This window comes from Leguminivora glycinivorella, chromosome 5 (assembly GCF_023078275.1).
Source record: "Leguminivora glycinivorella isolate SPB_JAAS2020 chromosome 5, LegGlyc_1.1, whole genome shotgun sequence".
NCBI classification, from domain to species: Eukaryota; Metazoa; Arthropoda; class Insecta; order Lepidoptera; family Tortricidae; genus Leguminivora; species Leguminivora glycinivorella.
In genome coordinates, this window is record NC_062975.1 from 11453434 (window position 1) to 11468908 (window position 15475).

Here is a 15475-nt window from a genome sequence, read left to right on the forward strand (position 1 = left end):
CTCATCTGCGGGTAACCAGAATAAAAGTAAGCTGCTCAGTTCTGATTTTTATTGTAACAAGTAACAATATACATATCACAGTACGCGGGGCGCTTCGGGGTTTGTAATAAGGGAGTCCGAGAAGCGGCTGAGAACTACGTCGGGACTGTCGCCTACGCGATATGTCTAAACTGTCAGATCTCCACAAGTCGCGACTATTTAAGGGATCATTTTTTCTTGCGCACGCTGCCGGTGGACTTAAGGATGGAGGGCGGAGGATCACCGTTTTCGTTTGTGAAACAAAGTGGCTGTCCGAAAGGCCGGGAAGTCGTCTCCTCCGATTCTGTAAAGACAACGGGCAAACAAAACAAAATAAATACAAATAAGTAAAAAACTAAATGAACCAAAAAATAAATTGTAATTAAATAATAAAAGGTTAATTGTACACAAATGCAAATAAAATTAATAACGGTTGGAGGGTTAAATTTGGAGACTGTTAATGATTGTCTTAATTAGCTGACTTTTCGTGAAACGATCAATCCTGTAAAGGACGGGTACAAGCATCTAAAGTGTATTGCCGAGCTTTGTCTATTTATGACTAAACTAACACAGCAAACGCAAAATAAAAATACATAAGTTATAACATAAATGACGATCGAACACACATCGGATACGAGGCACTGTAATCCACTTAGAGGACGGGACAAACAAAGCTCATTTCGCAGCTGTGAGACAGTGAGAGAACGATGCGCTACGGCAGCCGTGGGCGCATACTTTCCGGCAGAGAAATGGAACGGTGCTGCGGCGAGCAGCGGCGCGAGCGCGAACCCCACATGGACAAACTCTTGACGCCGGCGAACAGGCGCCGCCGCATGCCGCCGTCGGGCCGCGCGCCGCCTACGACAAGCACCGCTCAGTACCGCGCCCGACACCCCGCAACCCGCCCCCGCTTGCGCCCGCGACTATATCAAATGCGTGCAAAAAGAATTCGACACTACTGAAAACGAGTGATAATCTGAGTGAAGCTGCCGGTCGGCCGTCGCGCGCCTCGCCATGTGACACAGCGGAGCGGCGCGGCGGCCGGCGGCCTACGGCGCGGCTCGAGCGGAGAAGCGAGCGAGCTCGGGTGCGGCGCAGACCTGAGCTGGAGGCGACGGGCTGCGGCGCCACGGCCAGCCCGGCCAGGCCCACGGCCGGCCGCGCCGGCGAGCGCGCGGGCGCCTCCTCGGGCGCCGCCGACACGCGCACTACCGGGCCCCCGCCGCCGCCGCCCGGCTTCGCGATTTCGTTGGCTCGCTTCAGAACTTGGTAGGTCTGATCCACTTCCTCCTCTGAGCATCGAGCGAAATGCGGTTAGAGACAGATTACGATCGCCACATCGACCGGGATGACATGAAACTCGACAGTTATAACACATGTGATTTAGGCTGGAATAGTATTATTTGTTAGTGGGCAATGTTTGTGGCAAACCTATTTGTGGTAAGATTTTGAATGTTAATGTTCTTGAATGCTCGGCTCATTAAGGTGCAGAGGGGTCACTCCTAACAGTTCAGATCATACTGTACCCTCATCATAGTAGCTATCAAAATCATCATCGAACTCGACCGATCCCTTGAAGGAGATCTTGGTGAGCCTCTGTCCCGGTAGCCACCCGTCCACTGGTGAATAACGTGAGGTTAGCTTCGACTAGAATTTACAGCAGTGTCGTTGTCGCATGAAGTGTAGCTTGGCAAGCTTCATGATAGTGTAAGCGTATTAAGTAAGTGGATATTATGTAGCATAAAACTATACCTTCGAGATTTGTTTAGCCAATAATACATAGTTATGAAGGTAACAGTACAATAATTTTCCTAAGAAACATACTTACCGTTGCTTCTGAAAGTCTGGTCTGGGTTAGAATTAGTATAGAATATCAAACAGATAAAAACTATATCTCAGGTTACGAGATTTTTCTTATTTTTGAATGTTATTTCTGTTCATATTTGCTTAAAAATAAATTATGCGCTTTGTAAGTCGAGTAAAACCATCTTGAAAAATGATCGTCTTAACTTAAACGATAACGGTCTTGAGTTCGGGAGGCTTAATCTTTCAAAGCTTATTTTAATGCAAATGTTTCAACGAACAAAGCACAAAATCCATTTTTACTATGGTTTAGGTTTTTTTCGCAAACTGATTTTTAGTGCTAATCCAACCAAACAAGAATGGCTTACTTTATAAACTTAACAATATTCACATTTGACTACTAGGCTTGTCAAGCTACAAGTTGGACACTTGACATATTCGATAACGTCTGTGTAACTTAGTTTTTGATACTAATACTAATAAGCTAGCACAATCAAGACGCACAAAAGAAAAGTTACGATCACGCTTGCCAATGTCAGTGTCAAAGCCGTGGTAAGTCCACAGTTCAAGTCTTTTTTGTTTGGCCAAATCAAGCACATATTTTCTAGATATTTATGAGAAGTAATGTTCAAAAAAGCTTACTATCTTCATCGAAAGCGGCCTCCTGCACGCGATGTGACTCGATCTCCGAGGTGCTCTTCTGCCGGCGAAGCAAGCGGGACTTGGTCTGGCACTTGCCGACTTGCGGCAGGCAGTCTGCGTGGACGTTGAGCTTACACAGGCGACAGCGGAGCCCCTGGCGGGTGTGCCCTGTGGGAAAACATCTCTTCTGAAGGACCACAATTTGTATACTTAAGATAAATGTGTCGAAGTCTGGTCAACCGTCCTACTTTGTCGCTTATCATAAGGATGGGTTTTTTTTCTGGCTTTATAGGAATAATCTGTCAAAGCGACAAAGTGGAACTTTTTTCTACTACGTCTTCTTCCTAGCGTTATCCCGGCATTTTGCCACGGCTCATGAGAGTCTGGGGTCTGGTTTGCCTTGGCCAATAATCCCCGGACACTAGTTTCCCCGACGACTTAAAGTATATATTTTTTTACGTAAGCTATGACTTCTTTCTTGCGGATGATTAAGGTTATTCATCCTAACCACAGTACAATAAAAGTACTATCGTACAGTATGGCCACTCCCGCTCCCCGCTGAAAGTGCCGCCCACCCCCTCCAAAAACGCGTTCAGTCGACCTGTCATAATATCTCACTCGTACAAGCATGGTACGCGTTCACCTACACGAGCTTAGAATGTGTGCTAGGAACGCGACTCTTTCATAATATTTGATCGCCAGTGTCCGAGGTGTGTCCTAACCCTTAACACTTTCGAAACCGGGCTCTACGCGGCGCTACGACATTTTCGCTACATACGGGGAAACCCATGTAATCGGCTACGCTTCTACGAGCGGTGTACCCGACAGTCGGGTTCTTGGTAGCGAAAGTGTTAAGTGCTTTAACTACATAGGAAAGCCAGAATTATAAAACAGGCATAGTTTAGTGAACCGAATAATAAAGCCAAGTTGAGAAAACGGAAAAAGGTAAGATCCCGTCGTAATAGATTCGTACCCGACTGAATTATTAGTCTGACATAGGATAATGGACGAAATCTAGGGCGGGTTGACGACACGAAGGAATTATAAGATCAATCCCGGTCACGACCCGAGGTACTTCCAAGAATGTTAATGATTTTTAAAATCACTCAGTGCTATACACAAATCCGCAACAGCTGAGAGCTTACTGACAACAGGAACCAATCAATAGATTGAGCTACATAAACCCAATACTCAATACTTAAATAAAGAGTGTAACAAAAATGGTGGTGATCCGTTTAAGGGCGTATTCAGTATCGTATTCTGATCAGGAAAAAGTAGAAGAAAATTTTTTTTTCGCGAAAAAAATTTTCATTTTTGTATGGGCCGGGCCGCGAGAATCGGCCGAACACAAAGGTAAAATTTTTTTTCGCGAAAAAAAAATTTTCTTCTACTTTTTCCTGATGAGAATACGATACTGAATACGCTCTTAAAGGGATCACCACTATTTTTGTTACACCCTATATAAGAGTTTAGATATATAAACCTTAATTTCTAAAACAACATACTGTTAAAATTCCTAAATTAATCATTGATGTAATGTATAACCTAAATTAAGTTATATATTGTGTGCCCTTATTAAGTTATATATTGTGTGTTTGGACAGACCATCGAGTGTGAACCCTTACAGGGTGTCATGAACTGGAATCAAATGTAAACTAACACCTTATTATGTACATGACAATGCAATATTAAATAAATGACTAAAAAATGACTAATAAGTATTAGATAAAAATAAATTTAGACTTCCATTAATCTTTCATGGTTGGATCGTGGAACGATACATCTTATATGGGCTCGGATACTTTTCCTAGAAGTTAGAGTAGGTTCCATTATTTATAAATCCAAGTAAAGTCACATTACGCAATAAGCAAGTCGCACACTTCGGTGGCGGATTATCACTGAAGTAGTTTGGACCTTTGGACAAACTTTGTACAGTCGCCATCAGGTATATAAGAGCGCCCCAGGTACTCAAAAATATCTGAACACGCCTCTATTGCCTAGGCGTTAGAGGCGTGTTCAGATATTTTTGAGTACCTCGGGCGCTCTTATATATCTAATGGCGACTGTACCTTGTGGGTGCCGTTTTGTACAAACGCTTTTTAACGGCTTTGGGTTTAGATGATGATATTGCTAAAGAACGACAAATAAAATCTATGAATGACTATTGATATCGTCAAGAAAAAAAGTTTAGATGCCTCTAATACATATTAACATTTACCATTTTAATTCATATTAGGCAAAGTATATGTATCAAATTGCCAAAATTGAGGTTCAAAATGTTTCATCCCTGTGTCGAAACATGGCAGTTAACCCTTAAATGCATGAATTTTTCTTTTAACGAGATATTAATATATGTTATTTAATTGTATATTAATGAATAATAAGTAAGCAATAAACTTGATTTTGGATAGCTACATATCGAGTCACGGGCCATTAAATATATGATGCATATATACATCACCATGCATTTAAGGGTTAATACAGCTAGACTAGCTACTTTGCTAATATCTTTGGTTTTGCCCAGGTTGTTGGTCCAGAACCCTATGCCTCCGATACGTTTTTATTTTTACGCGTCTCTTACGTTTACGCTCCACGTGCTGAGACTCTTAAATTGTCCACGAGTAAAGAGCAGTGGTTGGGTTATTGATTATTCCTTTTATTTGACATGTTGTTTACCTTGTTACAAAGAGAGCAATTTGCTGTACAACCCTGCCCATGCAATCTAGCCACAATCACCCCAGACAATCTAGCACCCGTCGTAATCACTTATCCTCTGTCGAGGTTGAGACCAAGGTCAAACGTATTTAAATATCGATAAAGCTTAACCCGCTAATTGCAGGAAAGATCATTAGGCTAACGATTCATCGCGCACTGAATTTATACATTTCTATGATTCAAAGGATTGATTCAACTTGTTTTAACTTTAACCCTTTCTAGGGCAACAGTTTCAAAAATATCACGCAATACTACAATTTTCTTTCAGATGTTTAATTGATCTATATAACCTCATCGGCTTGAATTTTTTTAAAGAAGAAGCGAAACTTCTGAATAATTATTCGTAACTTCTGAAAGGCATGAAATTCATGTTCAAGTTTTATAGGGACAGCAAAAAAATCAGACAAATAATCGAAGTCAGAAATGACATATTAATAATCCATACTAACTAATATTATAAATGGGAAAGTGATGTCAGTTTGTATGTCCGTTGTGCCGTGAAAGACGCGATGTATTGACGTGGTTTTTTTAAGTGGAGATTTGTAGGTACCTAGTTGAAGAGATGGAGAGTGACATAGGCTACTTTCTGTCTCTTTCTAACCCCCCATGGAGGGGTTATATGGAGCATTCCGCAATTATTTAACTTAACGCGACAGCAAATAGCTTGGTCCAAAATTAAACTTTGATCGAACACTTTTAGTTCCACATGAGCATCAACTCACATCACTGAGTGGTCACAAAGTCACTGAACATATTGAAAGTTCCTTATCGGTTTTCGGCCGAACGGTGTGAGACAATAGGTCTGACCTGTGAAAGGCATAATGTGACAATTCACATTTAAATCCACCATGAACGTAGAAATTCATTGAAGGTCAGTCAGTCTACATTAATTCACTTGGCACTGCAACATGACTTTACAACGTCCTTTAAGAAAGTAGTTAACTGATAACCAAGCGCCTTAAAAGGCTATATGAAAACTAGGTTAAAATCATATATAATATCATATAGTTATTATACCTGAATTGTTGGATAAACTTTTTTTAGGCGAATGAGTGAATCATTGTCAGCCATTACATTCATGGTGTTAGTCACGTAAACTATCACTTTTCGACCTATAAAAAGCATTGCTAATGAATGCTTACTTTATACGGTTTTCGCGAATTTTCTTCAATAGAATGTCGCGTGATTCACTGCGACCCACCACAATAAAATTCATCGTTACTTAGAATATGAGATAAGCATTCCAAGTAACATAGGTACAGTCAGTTCAAGAGTAGTAGATGAAATAACGCAATAAAAGTGTGTGACATTATTAATAACTTTTCTAAATATAAATAAATACCTATATATGTAAATCGGTACGGTAGCTACGAAGTCAGAAATGTCAAAGTTTAATCCATACTAACTAATATTATAAATTTTAATGGGAAAGTGTGTGTGTCTGTTTGTTTATCCGTCTTTCACGGCATAACGGAGCGATGACGTGATTTTTTAAAGTGGAGATATGTAGGTAGTTGAAGAGATAGAGAGTAACATAGGCTACTTTTTCTCTCTTTCTAACCCCCTTACTTCCCTTAAATGGGGAGAGGGGAGGAGGTTTATAAGGGGCGTTCCGCATTTTTTTTAATTTAACGCGAGCGGAGCTGCGGGTAAAAGCTAGTTTTATGTATATCTGTTCAACACATCTGTTTTTGTTTAACGGTTAGACACTCCTGAAGTGTTGTTTGATCCGCTTCTTTTGTTGCTGACTGTACTCTGAAAGTCTTTCATGCGGTGAAAAGTGCTTACAAAAGATGTTTTTCTGGGTCACACCGATGACATTGTTGATAAAACTATATCCTTGGTTAGAACATTGTAGTAGACAGTAACAGATTAAATTGTAACTTAGTAAATATTAATGATCTGAATCACTTGACTTTGATAAAAATTACAAGTATCTAACATAAATTCGAATGGTTGATAGTACAAATTAAGTTTTAAGAAAGTATTTTTAGGAGTTATAAGGTAATTACCAGTGATCGGAACTATGGGAGTAAAACTTTAACAGAATCTTAGAGCTGACATAAATTTAAAATAAAACCAAGATTATTATTTTCAGATCTGTGTTAAATTTGATTATGTACCTGAATCCAAGATTTCTAAAACTTACATTACTACAAGGATATTAGTATTTTCATGGCTGTAAGTACTCTTAAAATGTCCACTTAGCAAGTTTTGTTAAAGTTTTACTCCCATAGTTCCAATTACAGGCATCTATTTTAATATTTACGGTATCTAGTTCATACTTATTTATTACTAGCTGAAAAGAAGTTGCCTTATGATTTTATTATAATCATTTATCTTTCCCTGTTAAGCTTCCCATACAGTTACGATTTTTCAAAAACTTTGCACTGGAGCCAGGGTGAGCATAGATGATACGCCGTGTCTTGCGCGACCGTCGCCGTCGCGTCTCATACTTCCATATCGATAAGGTTTGATTTCGTATGCGTCGCATTCGCATCGCCGTCGCCCACGCAAGCCACGGTGTTAGCAATCAGAGGAGAATTCAGTATAGAATATCCTACGAGATGTCCATTGTCCAGTAGCCTTACCATGACTTTTTTGAGTTAAAAAATACGTTACGTTTTCAGTGAGAGTTACGGAAAATGTATGGAAAAACTGAACAGCGCTCCAAGCGGAAACGCTCACGTACTAAAATTTTCATCGGTACCATAAGTTATTAACGTGTTTACTCCGAGTTTTCAATACGTTCCTAACTTTACAGCTAAGGCGCTCTCTTTCTAACTGTATAAAGTCAATAGAACCAGAACTATTTGACAGTCTTTAGTGAAAACTCAATACTTTACGTGAGTAATCATTGACAGTCACTAGCGTAAAAGTAAACCATCAATTCACTGTGATGTGTCATTACTGTCAAATAACAATCCCACAACATTTTCACAATTATATTTGCAATTTTAAATACAGTTATGACTAATATGTATTAATTTATAATATTACGTGAAATTCAAGAACAGCTTAAATGTAGCAGTCAGTAGTTCGATAAAAAGATAAACCAGTGATGAAACCAGTGCTTGATACTTTTACAAAGGTAATGAGTTATATTTATTCATCATTTTGTACTGTTTAGCTACAGTTGAGATGATTATATTGCTTGCTTTCAGAAAAAGAAGTTATTGTTGAAAACAATATTTCCATGCAAGCCGTATGGTATTCAGCAAACCCAACGTAGAAGATTGTTCAAATTGATAAGGAATGAGGCAGTTACGAATCAACTGATTACCTACAGCAGCAGGCAGTACCAATTCATAGGCATTTTTGTTCCTCAATGCACAATACGTGTACCCATCCATAGTCACCATAACACCATATCTCGTGGGTATTTATATTAGAAGTGAACCAAAGGAAAAAACTTCAAAAAAATTATCCTATTACTGAAATAAAGTATATCATTCTGTGACTTTGTTTATTTTGTGATATTCTTGAGTAACAGGCTAATTATTTAATAAATTGACGTGAAACGAAAACTTAAAACCTAAAATTCAGCGTTTCCGTACATATCAAACATCAATTACAACGACATCGACATAACGACAAAGTCTAAGGTAAGGTATGGAACTTTTGAAGGCCATTATGTGATGTATATGAAGATTATAATTTGATACAAAAGTGAGAGCATAGTGAAAAGAATTTTGAAACAAGTAAAAATTATATCCCATTTTTTGGCAGGGCACATAGCCAAATGCACAAACGATTATGATAACATCGTTATCGTAGCTTAGCTATCTCTATCACTTTTCCGTATTGACGTGACAGAGCTAGACTGAATTTCGATCGGCGTCTAGCGTCAACGATTGACATTTCAGCTAAGTCCTTGTGTCAAAATTGTCAAAGCTATTTTTTTTTTAATTTATTAGGAGCATTGGCAACTTGGCCATCAGCTCAAACATACAATATTTAATACAACATACAAATAACAGGAATAACAATGACCATGTTAAACATAAAAGTAATAATTGCACATATTGGCAGGGTGCAAAGCGGGTGGAGGGGGTAGCTAAAACGATCACAGCGCTCACTACGGCCAAAATTGACATCTTAGTCGCTGACTTGCGCTGTCAAATCCATATTGCAGTAAACATTTTCATGTCGTTTTTGAGATAAATTTAATACGGGCCCAGTAAAATTTGTTATGGCGAATTGTAATAACTCCAAGAAAAGTAGCGACTAAATTCTAGCTAAATAGCTAGAAATAGTTGTAAATCCAAGACCGTGGTGGAAACGAAACCACCGTTTAAGTGAAGTGAAAGAAAAGTGTCGTCCTATCTCTAAAGTTTTACTTAAAGTGCGTAATCATTTGATACAAGTATTGAATTGAATTTACGGTGAATTTATAGTGCAAATTTTATTGGAGGTAGAAAAGCCGACGTGGAAGCCAATCCCAGTTATGTTCGGAAATAATTTTATTTGTTTCCTCATCTGTGCTCCTATTTACAAATCGAAACGGATTGACGAAAATGCGTAAATATCGAGGTTTCAATGGGAAGAAGGAGCACGAGAACAATAGAAGCAGAAGCAGTCCATCCACTGAAGGCTTATCACATTTTAAATAAAATTCCTGAGAACTTATTCCATCGCATTCATGATTGTATTTGATGTGATATCTGGTAAACCTCCAATATTTTCAAGTAAATGAAACAAGTTTATGTAATGTATATTATAATTAAACGTTATTATAGCTAGTTTGTTTTTATTTTACAATAAACTCTGTACCCTGCAATGATACTTATATAATACCTATAGTTAGCCTATGAAAATGACAGGATAGCAGTGAACTGATCAACTATTTCAAAAGCCAATGATTTATTTATACTTTATTGCACATAGGTACAAATGGTGTAAAAAAGTCTTCAATCTCTAGAAAATGCCCAGCTAGCACCAATTTCTTGTCTTTATTCATCGTCTTAGGTTGGAAAATGATTTCGTGAGCGATGGCACGAAACCCCGTTTTAGTCACCAGTTTGTTAATTTCTCACTGAAAACAACAATTTTAATGTTATTGGCGATAATGTTGTAACCACCGTCGTCCAAAATTGTCTAATATAGTAAAATAACACAAGATTTCATTAATTTTTTCACAATTTTTACTTACTTCTCGCTTAACAGCGGCGACAATATTGACCATAATGGTCACCTGTCACGTGGCGTGTCGTCGCGCACGGTCCCAATTGAAACGCTAAACTTATGACTATTTAGTAACTACACAAAACAATGTTTTATGAATGAAAAGAAGTATTTTTGAACAATTACTAAATTATTTACAAAGCGCCAATAGTGTGCATAATAAATTCATAAATTACAGGGTATAATTTTGGATATTTTAAAAGAGCCTTCAAGTTGATTTCCCGGTTCTTTGCTTGGCTGAAAATCCCGGGAATTCCCGGTATTTTCGGTAGGTACCGGTATTTCCCGGGAGCAAACTCTAATAGGGATAGGGATAGGGATAGGGATAGGGATAGGGATAGGGTTAGGGATAGGGATAGGGATAGGGATAGGGGTAATCGGTCGGCAAGCGGTAATTGTAAGCGATAATGCGAGAAAGTACTTTTTACCCACCGACAATAGTGTCGAGATACGGGCTATGTGAGTTCTGTTGTATGTAGTTTCCCCAGTGCACATAGAATACATATCTACTCGTACCTACTACCTACGCTGTGGTCGCGCTGTGTAACATTTCTACAATCATTGCAAGCATTTCTTTAAAGACAATAGTAATATGAGTAATCGAAAAAAACGCAGTCAAACGTATGCATAGAAACCTACGGATCCAAATGAAAATTTTATTTTTTGTACATGTTTGAATAAGGATTCTTTTATTACGCGGGCGAAGCCGCCGGCAAAAGCTAATTCAAATATGATGCTATGTACCCTTTTTCTGCAAAGCAAATAAAATATTTCTATTTCTTTACTACTCGAGAACATCACAAATAAACAAAGTCAATTAATGAAATACTTTATTTTAGTAACAGGATTATTTTTTTGGAGTTTAGGTTCCTTCCTTTATTGGAGCACTTCTATACATATACCTGTGATAATCATGGCCAATAATACCATTAAGTGCATCGCGGAACAAAAACACCTATAAATTGGTACTGCTTCCGAAGGTAATGAGTAGCGTAGGTATCTGCCACAGTGCCACAGTATTCATATTAATTGAACTAGCTTCCATGTTGACTGAATACCATACGGGTTTGTTCGGAAATGTTGATTTCAATAATAGCCTCCATCATCTTTCTGAAACCAAAAACTGCTTTGAGCAATATAATCATCTCAACTGTAAATAGTACAAAATTATGGCCAAAAATAACTCATTACCTTATTTGATTTGTTTACTGGTTTATGATGAATTTCACGTAATATTATAAATTAATACAATATGTTAGTCATAATTTTATTTAAAACTGCAAAAATAATCGTGAAAATTCCGTGTGATTTTTGTATACTTAAGTTGACAGAAATTTCACGTCAGAATGACTTGGCCTATGGTTTGAGGCCTACTACCGAATACCTAAGTTATCGAAATGTCGACATGCGTCTCTTTTACTCTTATCAGTATGAAGTGAAAGAGGAAGAGTCCCTCAATGCGTATGTTTCGGAATTCGCAGTAGACCCTATATTGACAAATTTCGATAGGTAAATTTATGGAGATTAGAGGTAAGGAGCGAAAGCTTTAAGTATCAGAAGTGCACATATAAAAGAAAAGATAGGTGGCACTGGAATAACAGGTACATAAGGGTTTGACAATCTCTTAGCTTTCTCGGTAGTGACCCCGCCTACGGAGCAAGAGGTCCCGGGTGCAAATCCTGATAAGAGCTTTTTTATTTTTTTCTACTACATAATATCTTTTTCTGGATTATTTTATATTTTTACATACATACATACATACAATCACGCCAGTATCCCATGAAGGGGTAGGCAGAGCACATGAAACCACTCAAGTTCCAGTGCCACTTTTGGCAAATAAGGGGTTGAATGAAAACGAAATTGTGACATTGCAGTGACAGGTTGCCAGCCTCTCGCCTACGCCACAATTTAACCCATATCCCACTGTCGCCTTCTACGACACCCACGGGAAGAAAGGGGGTGATGAAATTCTTAACCCGTCACCACACGGCATATTTTATAATTTTAATATCAAAAAATATTTTGTTTTGTTACAACTTTTCAAAATTTCATTCGCTAGACTTACAACATTACCTAAGAATCCTAAGATGGGGCAAACAATGTAAAAGGGCTTAAGTTGACATTTTTATTAATAAAACAATAATAAAACACAATTAAAATACACAAAATGAAAATTAAAAAAAAATCTAAAATCAAAAAGAACGCTGTCAGGATCGAACCTGAGAACATCTGCATACGAAGTCAGCGCACTACCACGGGACTACATCTTGACTTGTTCGGTATAACGAAATCAGCCTAGAGAATAGAACGTCTAATGTCATGTCACGTCGCTGATCATTGAGCAACACATGAGAGATTTGTAACCTCAATTACAAGGCATCAGCCGGTCATTTTTGCGACTGTTCTACTTCGACAGATTTTCCTCCTTACCTCTATTCTCCCTGGGTAAATTACATTTACTTATGATTTTAGTTCCATCGCGTAAACACCAGAGGCGTAGCATTCGTCTATAGTTCTTTCTCCGTTTATTCATAAACTTAGAAAGGGACAGAAGCAGCTTCTTTAGAGTGAAGTTAGGTACAATATAATGTAAACAAACGTAAACTCACTCACTTTCTAAGTAAAGTAATACGGCTCTCACTTGGGCAGCCCATGGTAACGGTACTGATCCTATTTTCTGAATAAAAAAAATGAAAATGAAATATTTCTGAGGACTCTGAAGTCATAGAAATGTATGGCAGTTGCCAGAGTTTTATTTAATCCTATGTTAAGCTTTCCCATACAATTGCGATGTCCCAAATTTGTACTGCAGCCAGGGTGAGCGTAGATTCTACTTTTTCATATTCAAAATTTACGTATTAAAGTTGGATATAATAAAAATGTTGCATTACATTATTTTCAATACGTTTTGAAAGAATGACTAGAACAGTAAACAAAGAAAAGGCTTCGCATGTAAATTTTCGCTCCAGTTATCGAAAGCTATAATTTTCTTTCATATCTCAGGAACATGAGACGTTTTTAAAATTGAGGGGTCCAAATTATAGTTCGTCGAACCTCGGGTCACGAGCGTCAGCAACAGTTCGTACGGATCGGTGCGGGGTACCGGCAAAAAACGTCTTTCTTTATAATGCCATTGTCGAGGTTAATAGCGGTTACGTGGCCAGAACGCCGGTAATCGCTAACGATATTATTATTATAGCTAGTTACGTATTTTACGGGGTAGCCATTAAAAAAAAAGTTCATGGAGACCCTCCGCGCGAAAGAATTGAAACTTCGTAACGTGGAAATGAAAATAGAAAGGGATATTACAAAATTCCAGTTGGAAACACTGAGCGTCAATTCGCATTAGATGTTTCACTTTAAAAATTGGTGCCTAAACAAGCAGACGAGCCGCCTGATGGGAAACAGACTGCTTCAAGCAGTCATTGCCGCACATGGACATAAACAACATCAACGGAGCTTTGAGAGCCCTAAATAACTGCTTCTTGAAGAATCCCATGTTATGGCGCAAGGAAAACACCTCAGAAGGTAACTCATTCCACAACTTGCAAAACGAGCAAGAGGCCGAGCCAAATTAATGCCTAATTAATGTTTTTTCATCTGCTTACGCTTAGTCCCAATCAATAAGATATTTACTTACATTACATTACGGAGATATGTTGCTAAATCGAATGAACGTAGACGAGAGTGCCGAAAATGAACAGTTTTCCCCACACACTAAATATACTCTGTATTAGCTGTCAATGAGCAGGCACATTGACATTTTATCCCGCCAGGCGGCGCCAGTACAAGTGTTTTGGCATGTCTCTGTCATTCATATGTGAGAGACAGGAAAAACATATCATCTTCTCGCTCTCATGTATGGACTAATAGGGAGGCGCCATCTGTCATAACCTTTGAGTGTGCCTCCCAATTGTTAGTAATTTCATTGACACTAATTTGTTATGAGTGTTACGATATGACACGAATACACAGCCACACTACCTTCCAGGAAATTGTTACCGTATGCCAAATTATTACCTCCAATATTGTATGAACATTGACATAGATTATTACATTCGTAAGGACGTGATAAACGGGTACTAAAAATGGTGCCCGAACAGTTGCGTCTTTTTTTGGTGTTTTATTGGAAGTTTAGAAATTTTAGCTCTATCATATCCTCAACTGCTCTATAATATCCTCATTGATGCCATTGTGCTCAAATGCCAAGTTTGCAGTCTCGCGCGCGCGATTTTTACTTACTCATGAATCAATTGCACTATATTCCACCAAGGCACATCAAACGTCGACGTTTAGTAAAAAATATATGAATTGCCTAGTCCCTACCTTTGAAATCTTTGGTTGTGAATATTTTATTCACTATTACAACTTCATTAAGTAATGGCTCCTGTTTAGGGCTCCACTGAGCTCAACTTCTATGCAAATTTGTTAATTTTGACGAATGAGAATCGTAAACCAGGGGCCTAAAGAGCTGCTTTGCTTTCGGCCGTCATTACAAGTTAAATTGGTATTCTGCTCTGTTATAATCACCATCATCATCATGACTGTAATAATAAACCTTTGACGATACCGGTCAGGAGAATTAGATTTACCACCCAAACATTTCTAACAGCCATTTCACATTCCAATCTTTTATAATAGTATCCTAAAATTTACAGTGTCCGCGGGCGGCAGTAAATCGCTTACCGCCGTCTGCTCGTTGTTTCTTTAAATATATGCGATAGAAGGCAAACGAGCAGACAGGTCGCCTGATGGTGAGCGACCACTGCCGCCTATGGACACTCAAGAGTTTGCCTTAACTTATTATAAGTTTGTAAAGAGTTATATTTGTGCTGAATAGTGTATTAAGTATATGTACTTAAATAGGTATGAACTATGAAATAAAGTCAGTCTTTAGGCAATACTCAAGGTGTTTATTTGTCGTCATACTTCCCGCCCCACATGGCGATCCTGCCAGGATTATCCATACTAATATTATAAATGGGAAAATGTGTATCTGTTTGTTTGTCCGTCTGTCACGGCAAAACGGAGCGACGGATTGACGTGATTTTTTAATTAGATATAGTTGAAGAGATAGAGAGTAACATAGGCTACTTTTTGTCTCTTTCTAATC

General features: G+C 38.4%; 1 protein-coding gene across 1 annotated transcript in view; it reads right to left on the reverse strand.

Annotated features, from left to right (window-relative positions):
* The window catches only part of LOC125226508, a 318421-nt gene that overhangs the window by 11305 nt on the left and 291641 nt on the right, over positions 1-15475 (reverse strand). The window contains exons 14-16 of the mRNA XM_048130491.1: positions 2464-2631; positions 1545-1637; positions 221-322 (exon numbers count right to left, since the gene is read on the reverse strand). Coding sequence (XP_047986448.1) covers positions 221-322; positions 1545-1637; positions 2464-2631 — 363 coding nt within the window. The remainder of the gene's footprint in view (positions 1-220; positions 323-1544; positions 1638-2463; positions 2632-15475) is intronic.